The sequence below is a fragment of the Stomoxys calcitrans genome, chromosome 5 (genome assembly GCF_963082655.1).
Source record: "Stomoxys calcitrans chromosome 5, idStoCalc2.1, whole genome shotgun sequence".
Taxonomy (NCBI): Eukaryota; Metazoa; Arthropoda; class Insecta; order Diptera; family Muscidae; genus Stomoxys; species Stomoxys calcitrans.
Window position 1 is genome coordinate 2,371,332 of NC_081556.1, and position 14,210 is coordinate 2,385,541.

General features: G+C 37.8%; 1 protein-coding gene across 4 annotated transcripts in view; it reads left to right on the top strand.

The window, feature by feature from the left end:
* The window catches only part of LOC106083163 (uncharacterized), a 300,046-nt gene that overhangs the window by 134,351 nt on the left and 151,485 nt on the right, over positions 1 to 14,210 (top strand). The window contains exon 1 of one of the 4 annotated variants that reach the window (XM_059370231.1): positions 4,558 to 4,886. The exons of the other annotated variants lie outside the window; for them this stretch is intronic. Within the exon in view, the coding sequence (XP_059226214.1) occupies positions 4,853 to 4,886 (34 nt within the window). The 5' untranslated portion in view covers positions 4,558 to 4,852. Of the gene's footprint in view, positions 1 to 4,557; positions 4,887 to 14,210 lie in introns of those variants that run through there. 4 annotated transcript variants of the gene reach the window in all.

Consider the following 14,210-nt stretch of genomic DNA (forward strand, 5'->3'; position numbering starts at 1 on the left):
ACCCTCCATCATAGGGTGCTGATATACAAACTTCGTCATTGCGTTGGTAACGGAGCGAAATATTGATCTAAGACAGCACAAATTATACATATTTTTGGTTAATGTTTGGTTTTATTAAGTCCATCTAGCCATGTCCGTCCATCTGTCCGTCTGTCGGTCTGTGAAAAGCACACTAATTTTCGAAGAAATAAAGCTAGGCGCTTGAAAAGCTCAGAGCTTAGTACGTCCACCTATGACGCTGAACGCCTGGGTTCGAATCCTGGCGAGACCATCAAAAAAGATAGTCAGCGGTGCTTTTCCCCTCCTAATGCTGGCAACATTTGTCAGGTACTATGCCATGAAAATTTCTCTCCAAAGAGGGTCGCACAGCGGCTCGCCGTTCGGTCTCGTCTATAAAAAGGAGGATCCTTATCATTGAGCTTTAACTTGAATCGGACTGCACTCATTGATATATGATCCTCAGTGGAATGTTCTTGGGCAAAATTTGCATTTGCTTGAAATTTTGGGCCATATCGGTCCATATTTAGATACAAACTGATCTCCCGATTATACGATACTTTTTGAGCCTCTAGGGAGCGCACTTGTTATCCTATTTGGCTAGAATTTGGTATTACGATGATTACTGCCAGTTCGTGTGAATAGGTTAACAAATGACCAATTTATGGGAGCTATAGCCAAATCAGGACAGATTTCGACCAAAATCCGCACGTTTTGTGGAAGTCGCAGTATAAAGCATAGTGCCAAGTTTTAAGAAGATTTGGTGATGAATGCTTTTGCAAAGGCTCAGAAGTAAAAATCGGGCAATACATACATATGGGAGCTATATCTAAATCTGAATCCGACGGAAATATATATAGGAGCTAATACCAAATCTGACCGATTTCGATCAAAATTTTCACGTTTTGTAAAAATCGCATCAGAAAGCATAGTGCAAAGTTTTGAGAAGATTGGGTGATAAATGCACTTGCAAAGGCTCCAGAAGTAAAAAATGGTGCAATACATATATGGGGGAGCTATATCTAAAACTGAACCGATTTCTATGAAATTCACCAATAGTGTCGAGACTCACAACAAAACCCCTAGTGCTCTTGAGAATCGGTTTACAAATGGCGATTTAATTGCAATGTTAGTTCAAATCGGACGGGACGGGAGCTATATTCAAACCTCAGCTGATTTTTTCCAATTTTAATAGGCTTCGTCTCTGTGCCCAAGAAAATGCTTGTGCCGTGCCAAACTTCAAAATGATCGCATGAAAATTGCGACCTGTATTTTGTACACAAATTGACATGGGCAGACGGACAGACAGACGGACATATTTACGTCGAATCAGAAAGTGATTCTGAGTCGATCGGCACGTATACTTATCAATGGGTCTATCACTCTTCGTTTTGGCTGTTACAAACAAATTCACTAAGTTGGTGCAGAGCTCAGTTCATGTTTTTACAAGAAATGTGTACTTTGTTTACCAATTTCATGCTAGGACCTTAAATACTCAGCTCGACTCCTTATAAGGATATAAGGTCGCCACCGTAGCGCAGAGGTTAGCATGCTCGCCTGTGACGCTAAACGCCCAGTTTCGAATCCTGGGAGAACATCAGAAAAGAATTTCAGCGGTGGTTATCCCCTCCTAATGCTAGCGACATTTGTGAGGTACTGTACCATTTCGTGTGGCAGCCATGTAAAAACTTCTCCCCAAAAGAGGTGTCGCACTGCGAGGACCTATATCATTTAGCTTTAACTTGAATTGAAAAGCACTCTTTGATTTGTAAGAAGTTTGCCCCTGTTCCTTAATGGAATGCTCATGGGCAAATTTGCATTTGCATTTGGATTCCTTATAAAGCACCACCTCAAACTTTGGACGTCGTGTCGGGAAGAGTTATCGTTGACCAATCGTGACAATATTTCGTATTTTGCTTATTGGGATAAAAAAAGAAAAAAAAAAAGAAAAAATACTTTTTTTAGAGCACTCAAATGTTTATGTATCGGAATCTCTCGATATTAGTTCCGATTGGCTGAAATTTTGCACGTAGTGTTCTGTTATGACTCCTAACAACCGTGCCAAATATGATCCGAATCGATCCATGTCCCGACATAGCCTTCATATAAAACGGTTTCCCAGGTTGATTTCTGGTGCCTCTAAAGACGCATTGATTACCCGAATGGCCTGAAATCTGGGACGTGGTATCTTAAGTCAGGTTAGGTTTAAGTGGCAGTCTGACATGATACTAACTTACACGTTTTCGTTCATTGTGATACCACAGGAACAGAGGAAAGAAGATGCCTTCTAGTTCCTACCGTTGATCATTCAGATCGTTTTAAAAAGCCCAACAACTTGCGAATGTTCACATCCGCTAAATCAGACAAGTTCTCAAAGAAATGAGAACCTAAAGTGGAACTATAGTCTCTTCTTCATCGACGCCCTCACAGCTGGGGCAAAAGTCGTTACCAGCAACCTTCAGTCTGTCAGCATGTTTTCCGATCAGACAGTGACCTGTCATGACGGATACATTGTATCCGACGACGTATCTTATTATGATCCAAATCGGTTCTTAGCTTTGCTAATCTCCATATAAACTGGAGCTTATATTATTTGATTTCACTGATATTTGAAACAATGAGTTCTGAGTTACCCTCCAAAATCCATTTCCAATATGGTCTATGTTACATCGGACCCTATTTGGATATAGTTTTCTTATAGACTATGGTGAATGTGGTGAATGAACGTAGACATATAGTGAAGGTTCACGACAGGTAGAACCCAATAAGACATTATGTCCTGTGCATTGATGTCTTAGGAGTATTTGATATAAAAATAGCAAATAAATATATTTTTAAAGATTTTTTGGTTATATCGTTTAAATAAGTTTTTAATGAACAGTGTTGACACATAAACGCAACAGATGTATTGCCAGTGTCACATCAATGCATGGGATGGTGGCATACCGTTTTGGTTTGACCGCATGGTACACGCTTTGCTGGATCGTTGACGGCGACATTGCACAGCGAGGTAATAGTTTTTGACAAATGGGAGCGACAGGCAAAAATGTGATATTTGCAGGCGATATAATATAGAACAAAATATTTTTTTTATATTAATTGAATTTTGTTATGTATTTTTTCAGTTTCTATAATAGTCTACTTTTGATATTATAAATACCATCGTCAGCCTAAAGGTAGGCAATACTTTTTCCATATATACTTTTATACTCGGTAATAATTTCAAATTGAGTTCATAGTTAGGAAATAGTAAACCTTTTTTTGTGTCAGGCTGTGACCCCATGCTAATTTTTCCAAGTGAAAATTCATTGACATGGTTTTCGTTTTCAATAATCAAGAATATGAAATATTTACTTCTCAAATTGGGAAACTATTGGATATCAAGTTTTGCATACACAAACATGCATAGATATTTGCAATAGATTCTTGTGTTGGTATTTATTTGCATTGACAACTAGGGTCCAGATGATTGTTGGTATATCTACATAAAAAAATTTATTAAATTTTAAAGTTTAAATCAAATTTGTGAAAATACATACAATACCTAACAAATCTGGGCCAATAATAAAACATAGTAGGATGAAAATACAAGAAAAGGAAATTGCTGGAAATAACTTGCAAATTGGTTTTAAGTGTCAAATATTTTTACTTTTCAAAGCCTATTAAGTAGGAGTGTGTAGAAAATTTAAAACATATTTTTAGGACGCAGCCGAAGAGGGCTTTTAACAGTCTGGCGAACATTGGTTGGTCTAATACCCAGTATTTATCTTCTTTGGGATTTATTAACGAACTTGAATCATGCCCTATTGCTTTTTACGAGAATTCACTATATGGCTCTCAACATGTGAAGCCACATTTAAACCTATTTCTTCAGTTTTTTTTATACCCTACACCACTAAAGTGGTATACAAATTTTGCCCATGAACATTCCACTAAGGAACAGGAGCAAACTTCCCACATATCAAAGAGTGCAGTCCGATTCGGCGTCAAAGGCGGACATTCTAACCTCTGCGCTACGGTGGCCTCAATTTTGGTACAGGGTATTATAACTTAGTGCATTTGTTTGTAACACCCAGAAGGAAGAGAGCTAGACCCATAGGGATAGAGAATCACTTTCTCACTGGATGTAGCTATGTCTGTCTCTTTTTAATTTGTGTACAAAGTACAGGTCGCACTTTTCGTACGTTTTGGACTAATGTTGCAACGATGTGGTCATTTGTTAACCGATTCTTTCGAAATTTGGAAGGAAGAGTTTTCTCATTCTCATTTCATTTCGTAGAAATCAGTTCAGATCTCCAGTATCATAGTTGTCGTTACTTGCTAACTTATGTGCTCCTAATAACATGCCTGCTAAATATATGCCAAGATTTTCTTATGCACAAAATGTGCCTACAAGTAGGCAACGTTTTGTAAAATCGAAAATAAAGTCAGCCAATTCAAACAAATTGCTCACACACCAATTCAAACAAATTGCTCACAGACTCAAGCACACACATAGCTTGACTTACTATTAACCAAATCCAATGCTGGTCAATATTGGTTAATTAAGTTATCATGCCGAACACTCTAAAAGAGACTCCCAAAATCTTCGTTGAATAAATTAAAGAAAAATGCTGTTACATGCTAGCCTAAAAGTAGGCCACACCAAAATTGCTAAACATGATTAGACAACCTAATCAGAATGGATAAAAGTTCATGAGAGCGAGAAAGAGAGAGGTGAAGAGAAAACCCTTGATGGTCTATGTTAGAAGCAGCTTGGATAATTCATGTGGCACAAATCAAAACTTGAAATGGAAATGTGTTCATCGAATATGCAAATAATCAATACTTCAATTAGTAGCCCAGTACCAGTCCAATGGCTTTTGCCACAGATCCAAGCAAGCAAGCAAGTAAGCAAGAAAATTCATTAAATAAATGGCAAAATATCTTCGAAATGAAAAGGAAGTGTTCATTGGAATTTATAACAAACTGACATGTATGCAAGTAGCACATGTGCCTGACTGACTGCCTCTTTTATGCCTAGAAAGAAAACAATTTATTTAATTTTTCCTGCAACAAATAACAAAAAATACAAAAAAAACCTATAGTTTGGGGCCAACTTGTTATGGACATTTATGGCAACATGGAGTTGAAATATTTATTTTTTTTAATTTGGGCCTAAAGGTATCTTAGTTTGTTTATTTTTTTCTTTTTCGATTTCCTGCTCTTTAAATTTAAATTAAGCAATTGATTTCATTTTTGGCAGATATCGCTGAAAAAAGGCCTACGTTACTACCTTTGAGGCTGGCATGGCTGCTGTATGTGTTTTGGTTTGTAGTTTGGCAGGCCTACTGCCTTGCCAAAATTGTTCAGGCTATGGTGCTTTCTGTTTTTTCTCTATGCTATTCTGTTCCCCATGGAATATGGTTATCTGTGTTTTAGATTCATAAAAAATTGTTTTTTCCTCTTTGCATGACTCTGCACAATGCCCCAGTACGATGTTGAGGGGATAATGGCAGAATGGCTTTCAATTTGATTATTCTTCTTTTTTTTGGTATTCTATGGAAAAAGGAGTTTTTGTGGACAAAGATAAATTTTTAGGAAAAATTAATCAAAGAAATGAATGGGAATATGAATATGAAGTCGGTTTTTTTTTGATAAGTTTGTTTATAAGCACAAAATGCTTGTCAAAGCAGCTTTAGAGAGCATAAAAAATTGCGTTCTGTTCAACGAGGAATTCAAAATATCTGCATATATTGCAGTCTATATATTGAAGATATAAAATATGTTGAGCAAAATTTAATAATGCTAGGCAATTGCATTTGCAAATGAGTCTTCTATTGGCTAATGATGCCATAAGATCGAGACATGTTTCAAATCAATAAAATGTTAATTTGTTCTCTAAGGTCTGATTTTTACGGAAATATTCTCATATTTTGCCTGTATTCTGCAAACACAGAACATTCAAAGGCAAAACTTCAATGGAACTTTAGGTTAGGTTAGATTAAAGTGGCAGTGCCATCAGACTCACTTCGACGTTTTCGTCCATTGTCATACCACAGGAACAGAAGAAGAATGATGCCTTCTAGTTCCTACCGTTGAACCATCCAGATTGCTTTAAAAAGCCCAATAACTTGCGAAGATTCTCATCTGCTAAATCAGATAAGTTCTCAAAGAAATGAAAACTTAAAGTGGAACTCCTTCTGACTGCTAGTGTGCGACACACACACACACAGAAGGTGTTCTATTGGCTCTTCTTCTTCGATGTCCTCACATCTTTTGCAAAAGTGAATGTCGTTAGACAGTAACCTGTCATGACGGACTCGAAGACTGAGACGTCTGTTCTAGCCAGTGCTTTAGATAAGCGGTATACCTTTTCAAGTCTAGATTAGGCCACATAGTTTTGGAATGCTCACAGCCCCCTCTTTGTGACCATCTATCATTCTTTGTCCTTTGGGTCCTGTCCTGAAAACTTAGCTTATATGTGGTTGGAGACATGCCCACAGAATCCAGTTTCCCTGGAATGTGTAAGGAAGTTCTTAGCCTCGTAAGCTAGTCTGCTAGTCTGCAACCAGAACAGGTGAAGATTGAACTGTTCAGCCATCACGTTAATGTGACAGTCGAGGGCGGTTCTTGTGTTCAGAAATACGTGTTCCAGGGATTCTATGGCTGCCTGTTTGTTTGAGAAGATATTTATGTCAATCGTCGCTATGACATTATACCTTAGCCATTCCACCACTTCCATAATTGCAAGGATCTCCGCTAGATACACACTGCAGTGGTCGGGTAACCTTTTCGATATGACCAGTTCTAGATGTTTAGAGTACACCCAAAGCCCACCTAGTCGTCTAGTTTAAAACCATCCGTTTAGAATTCTGTAACTTTTGTTAACAGGGATATCGTAGTTCCAATCGGTTCTATCTGGAATAGTGGTATAGTACTTTCAATCAAAAACGGCTCAGGTAGGGTGTAATCCACACTGCCTGGAACATCGGATATTGTGTCAAGGATAACTCAGTGCCCGTTGTCGCCACATGACCAAAGATAAAGCTCCCTTAGCCACACGGCAGTGATCGCAGCAATTTGTCTAGCCCCAATGTTCATGTCCAGATGTAGCTTTAAATTCAGTGCAACAGATGGTCTCGTCCTCAGTGCGGCTGTGATGTTCAAACAAGCCGTCCTTTGGATGCGGTTAAGTATTGAGAAGTAGGTGGACTTTTGAAGCGCCGTCCACCAGTCCACAATACCATATAGCGTTATAGGCCTGACAACTGCAGTATATACGCAATTGATGACACGTGGTCTAAACCCCCCAACTTTTGCCAATGGCTCTCTTGCAGGTGTTTAGGGCAAGAGTTGCCTTTCTTGGCCTTTCTAAAATGCTGGAATGGTCATGTTTTGGAAGAAAATGTTCTTGTCGAAAATCAGCAGTTTGTTATAGCTTGCAACACATTTTGGCTTAGCAAATGCACGACTTCACAAGGATGATGTTTTTCGCCACTTTTGTGGTTCCTACGCTGATGACATTATCACTTAAGCTACCCTCTACTATTACGAACCTTTTTTTCTCTACTATTACGAATCTCATCCAGGTTCTGCCAACCAATCTCATCAATATTGAATTTTCTGAACTTTAATGCTATTAGTTTAGCAACAAAAAAACAGGCCTTGATGAATTGACAACTGTTATTCTTCTTTTGTTACCAAAAACATTTACGTTGAAAGCTGAAAATCCCCTTGCCTAAAACTCTACTTTCCATTTATAATCAACAGCCTATGGATGTAATTTTTTTGGAGGGATTTGCCTCAAATGCTGTTTTAAATCATGGCTAAAATGCTGACGAATGTTTTTAAGGCTTAATGTTTCAGTGTTGATGTTGATTTAGTTGTGCTTCTACCCAAAACTGTTTTTCGACAAGTACCTCTTACTGCTCAAAAAATTGGCTAAAATGTGAAAGTTTACATTTGTGGCTGGCTTATGTAAAATATCATTTATTTGCATTTTTTTTTGCGTTGAAATGCCTTTTGCCACCGAACCAAGGATATTTCATTTGAAGTTCAAAAGACTAAAGTGGCGGGAATAACTGAAATCAAGAAAATCTGCGGATGTTGAAATGTCATAGTAGAGCCTAGCTCCGATTGTAGCTTCAAATGGAGGTTTTTTTTGTACATTTCCGACACAATGCCATTAGCGGCGAAATGTACAAGGCAGAGAACATGGCTGGCTCTTCTTGAGGTTTGTGTGCTATTTGGTTTAGCTGCCTGTGCTGGTGTGGCGCTCCAACGTTTTGCCATGCAGTTGTCGACCAAAGAAAGCTCTTTCGCTCTCTTTCTCTAGTAGTGGCTGTTGATGATGATGATGCCATGCAATTCATCAACACCACCAACATTAATGGCAAACGTTAGAGTAGTAGACGATATTTGAATAGTAAAACAAAGTTGGGAGTAGGTGGTCACAGTGGGCTGCATCATTTTAGCAGTTGAATTTAATACAATTTTTTAAGAAATAGAAATTTTGTTTAAATTTCCAATATGTATAGGTAAATTAAAAAAATTCAAAAATAAAAATTAAAAAAAATAAAACAAAAATAAAAATGAAAAAAATTAAAACAAAAATAAAAATTAAAATTGAAAAAAATACTTTAAAGAAAATAGAAAAATATTAACAAAATAAAAAAAAGTAAAGAAAAGTTTAAAAAAAAAACATTAACAAGTGAAAACGTGTAAAAATCCGCCTTGCCGAACTTTGAATACCCACCACCAAGGATAAATTAACACAGATAAAATTTTTTTTGAAAAACAATAACTTTGGTCGAAAAGACAACTACGAAAATTGTTAATTTTCCTACAACGATTCATTTTGAATATCAACGACCCAAAGTACAAATTTATTGTTGAAAGGCACTCTTTGCATGCCAACATATAACAACAACAATATCCATAAGCGATACAAAAAACCATCCAATCAGCCACAACTCATGTGCTTTGCTTCGGCTGGTGGTGTTTTTATTTTCTTTGTTCGGCTCGCGTTGCTTTGTTTCGTTTGTTTTAATGCAGCTCTCGGTTCGGTTTTCTTTGTCACTTTCTCTACCATTACCCTTAAAAATGTTAATGATTTTGGTGCCGCAGAGTATTGAGAACCCTTGATCTCATGTTTGGTACCTTTGCACGCATCTTCTAGCCTACCGACATCATCTTCATGATGAAATAAATCAATAAGTACTGCTGCACAGTAATACGTGTCTCAATTAATTAAATTAAAAAAAGATAAAACCCACTCTAAAAATTTGTTTTCTGAATGCGAAATTCATATTTTTTATGCTAATTTTTCTAAAATAAGTTTAATGAAAAACAAAATAAAAGTTTTTTGGCCGACCGGGGTCATGAATAGCATGGGAGTTTTCGCCTCACCTTTTTTGGGGACGGGCTGAACGTTCGCAACATTCCAACGCGCCGGAAAAACTCCCGCACGGTAAACAACGTTGAAAAGGTAGAGTAGTGGGCCAGCAAGCGTCGAAGAATACTTACAAAGAACAAGTGTTGACATACCGTCCGGGCCCGGAGATCACGGAGTGTGCTGGTTGCTAAACGGCAAGGAAGAATTTTGTGCAAACATTTCAGCCAGTAGATTAGCCTTATCAACCGGGTCAGTGATTATCTGGTCATTCTTAACAAGAGTTGGGGAATGCCGATGAATTGCCCTTTACCCTTTTTGCGAATGACCAAAAAGCTCATGCTTCCCCTCGGAGAAGCAATAACTTTAGCACGCAGACGCTGTTCGTAAAGAAACTTTTCGTGCCGAAGTACTCTGACACACGAATGATGATATAGTCTTATATAAAAGTTCGTTTAGGTGATCTAATGTGGCATCTACCTGGGAGGCCAACGTGCGGCAAAGGTTATCATGTCCGCATATGACGCCGAACGCCTGGGTTCAAATACCGGCGTGAACATCAACAAAATCTTGAGAGGTGGTTATCCCTTTACTAATGCTGATTACATTTGTAAGGTATCCTGCCATGTTTAAACTCCTCCATCCCTTGGTGTCGCTGAGCGGCACGCGGTTGGGACTCGGCATAAAAAATGGAGGCCCCATATTATTGAGTTTAAACATTAATCGGACTGCACTCATTGATATGAGAGAAGTATCTCCTATTCCTTAATGGAATATTCATGGGAAAACTGAGTATTAGTACCTTAAAGGCAGAACTCTTTCTACTTCCGCTCAGTATTGTATTCACTGTAAGTAACAATCAAACCACCAAGCGATGGTTTTGTTTAAAGTTCACCATAATGTTGATTTTTTCTTTTCTAACCATCTTTACCCCACCTTTTTTTTCTTCATACCTGTCCATCACTGGAGTTGTGGTATTTACATTTACGTTTTACGTTTTCTTACAATAAATAAAAACAGCACAATGTCTTATAGAAAGAAAAAAATACTTTACGACTTGGTTTAAGCGAAACCATTAATAAAACTAACATAAAATGGATTTTTTGTTGCCATAGCAAATACCATTCGCCATCGTCATTCCCTTAAACAATCCTGAAGATTTTTCTTTTGTGGCTACGCCAAGGGAACAACAAACAGCCATCAGTTTGTATGTCTGTCTGTCTGGCTGCCGGTCCATGGTGGCAAAGTGCGAAAGAAATGTTGTGAAGCAAACAAAAAGGTTATTGAACGTGTTTTGTATGAAAACTTATGCAAATCTATGTGAAGTGATGGCAACAACAACAACAACCACAACAACATCCACGACAAGATGAATAATGTTGGGGAACAGGTAAATGCTTTTTCCGTTTTCTTTCATGATGACGACTTCTGCTCTCGCTTTCCTTTTTGCCTTGCGTTATGTTAAAGGACGTTGAAGCAATACTTTGCAAATGCATTGCCAAGTTGAAAAAAGTTGTTTGTGGTGGAAAAAATTGCATTAAAAACTTTTCCAAAGTTGGGGGAACACTTTAACTGGCAATAGGCAATCGTTTTCATTTGTAATACTCAGTTAAAATAAACTAGCTTGCTACCTCCCATCTCTCCCAGGAAAGATGAAATATTGTGTGGGCTATATGTATAAGATAAGAAGAATGTTGGATTTTTAAATGAAGGCGATGCATTTCTTATGTTACCTTTACTGCAAAAAATGTTCCTGCATCTTGTCGATAGAACTATTGTAGTTATGTCCCTTGGTAGGTCCAAAATATTTAAACATTCAAGATAATTAGAAAATAAAACAAGTAAAAGCGTGCTAAATTCGGACGGTCCGAATTTTTTAAACCACTTTTTTGCCTGGTATCTCTTTATAGGCAAATAAAGGATATTGGACAGGAATTGCTATGCTATAGAACTATATCAGTTTATGAACCGATTTGCGCCATTCTTAGCTTGGATGTTGGAGACCATAGTACTGTAGACAACGGGTATAAGAAACTGCAAAAAAACTCAACTATTATTTCTTGTTTGCGTTTTTTATACCCACCACCATAGAATGGGGGTTTACTAATCAAGTCAATCCGTTTGCAACATCTCGAAATATTGATCTGCGACCCCATATAGTATATATATTCTGGATCGTCTCGACATTCTGAGTCAATCTAGCCATGTCCGTCCATCTATTAAAATCACGATAGCGGTCGAACGCATAAAGCTAGGTGCTTGAAATTTGCGGAGATACTTCTTATTGATATAGATTGTTGGGGATTGCAAATTGGCCATGTCGGTTCAGATTTGGATATAGGACCGATATAAACCGATTCCCGGTTTTGAAATCTTGAGCCCTTAGAATCCTCAATTTCCATCCGATTTAGCTGAAATTTGGAACGACGACTTGAGTTATGACTTTCAACATCCATGCCAAATATGATCCGGATCTGTCTATGAACAGATATAGCCCCCACATAAACCGTTTCCCGGGTTTGACTTCTTGAGCCCTTAGAAGCCTATATTTTTACCTAATTTGGCTGAAATTTGGCCCATAAACCTATTTTATGACATACAACATCAGTGCCTAATTGTATCCTAATCGGTCAATGGGGTGATAGAGCCCCCCTAAGTACCGATATCCCAATATGACTTCTTGAGACCAAAATAATTCAAATACAAACTCAGATAATAAGACTACATTTTTAGCGGAATCCATGATGTTCTCAAACTGTTTGGCCAGACGCATTGTCACAGTAAAAACGTTCTTATAGGATATTTTTCGCAATGGATGTTTCAGTTTCGGTGCTTGAAAAATATTTCTTGTATACGTTTGTTTGTTTTAAGAGTTGCTTCTTATACCAAAGTATTTTGCAATGAAGCATCTAAGAAAAGACATGTTGTTTTGAAAAATTTTCTTAAAAACGATTTTTTCTTATACATTATGTGCTTATATTCATTATATACTGTAGATGCCATTGTGAAAAATGTCAACCAAATCGCCATAGAGAAGATCAAGAAGTAAAATCAGGAGATTGGCTTATATGGGCGCTATATCAGGTTTTGGACTGATTCGGACCATACTAAGCATACTAGAAAAAGTCACTGTGCAAATTTTAGCCAAATCGGATAAGTATTACGCCCCAATCGGGAGATTGGTTTATATGGGAGCTTTATCAGGTTTTGGACTGATTCGGACCATAGTAGGCATGTATGTTAGAGATCATTGAAGCAGTCACTGTGCAAAAGTTGGTCAAATATGAAAAGAATTTCGCCGAAATAGAGGGTCAAGAAGTTTAATCAGGATATGGACAGATTTTATCAAGTTTTGGACTGATTCGGACCATAGTAGGCATGTATGTTAGAGATCATTGAAGCAGTCACTGTGCAAAAGTTAGCCAAATATGATAAGAATTTCGCCGAAATAGAGGGTCAAGAAGTTTAATCAGGATATGGACAGATTTTATCAGGTTTTGGACTGATTCGGACCATAGTAGGCATGTATGTTAGAGATCATTGAAGCAGTCACTGTGCAAAAGTTAGCCAAATATGATAAGAATTTCGCCGAAATAGAGGCTCAAGAAGTTTAATCAGGATATGGACAGATGTAGACCATACTTTATTTACCAATATTTCGATGTGTTACGAACGAAATGGCGAAATTACTATACCTTCATCTTATGGTGGAGGGTATAAAAACAATACCAAAATATCTCCACCATAGTGGTTTTATCCACCACAGTGGTTTTATCCACCACATTGGTTTTATCCGCCACACTGGTTTTATCCATCACAGTGGTTTTATCTACCACAGTGGTTTTATCTACCACCGTGAATATATCTACCATAGTGGTTTTATCCATCACAGTGGCTTTTTGCAACGCAGTGGTTTGTATCCACCACAGTATGTTGCGAACGAAATGGGAAAGTTAGTGTAGCCCCATTCTATGGTGGAGGTTATAAAAACAATATCAAAATATCTCCCGGTTGAATCCACCACAGTGGTTTTCCCACCATAGTGGTGTTATCCACCACAGTGCATTTATCTACCACAGTGGTTTTATTCACCACAGTGTGTTTCGAACGAAATGGGGAAGTTAGTATAACCCCATCCTATGGTGGAGGGTATAAAAACAATACCAAAATTTCTTCCGTTTTTATCCACCACAGTTGTCATATCCTCCACGGTGTTTTTATCCACCATAGTGGTTTTCCCACCATAGTGGGTTTATCCATCAAAGTGAATTTATCTACCACTGTGGTTTATTCACCACAGTGGTTTTATCCATCACAGTGGCTTTTTCGATCTCGGTGGTTTTTATCCACCACAGTGGTTTTATTCTTCACATTGGTTTTATCCACCAAAGTGCTTTTATCCTTCACAATTGTTTAATCCACCACAGTGGTTTTATCCATCACAGCGGTTTTATCTACCACAGTGGTTTTGTCGACCACACTGGTTTCCTCCACCACGGTGGTTTATCCGCCACAGTGTCCTATCTATAGCCTTTGTGATTATACTCACCGCATTGGTTTTATTCACTACGGGGATGCTTATCACCATGGAGGTTCAATATTCCACGGTAGTGTCATTTATCCATCCCAGTGATTTTATCCACCACAGCGATTTTATACACCACAGTAGATTTATTCACCACGGTAAGTTTCATCCACCATTGTAGTTTTTTTTTACCACAGTAATTTTATTCACCACAGTAATTTTACTCACCACAGTGTCCTATCCATAGCTATTGTTGTTCTACGCACCACATTGGTTTTATTCACTTCGGGAACTCTAATCCCCATGGAGTATTAA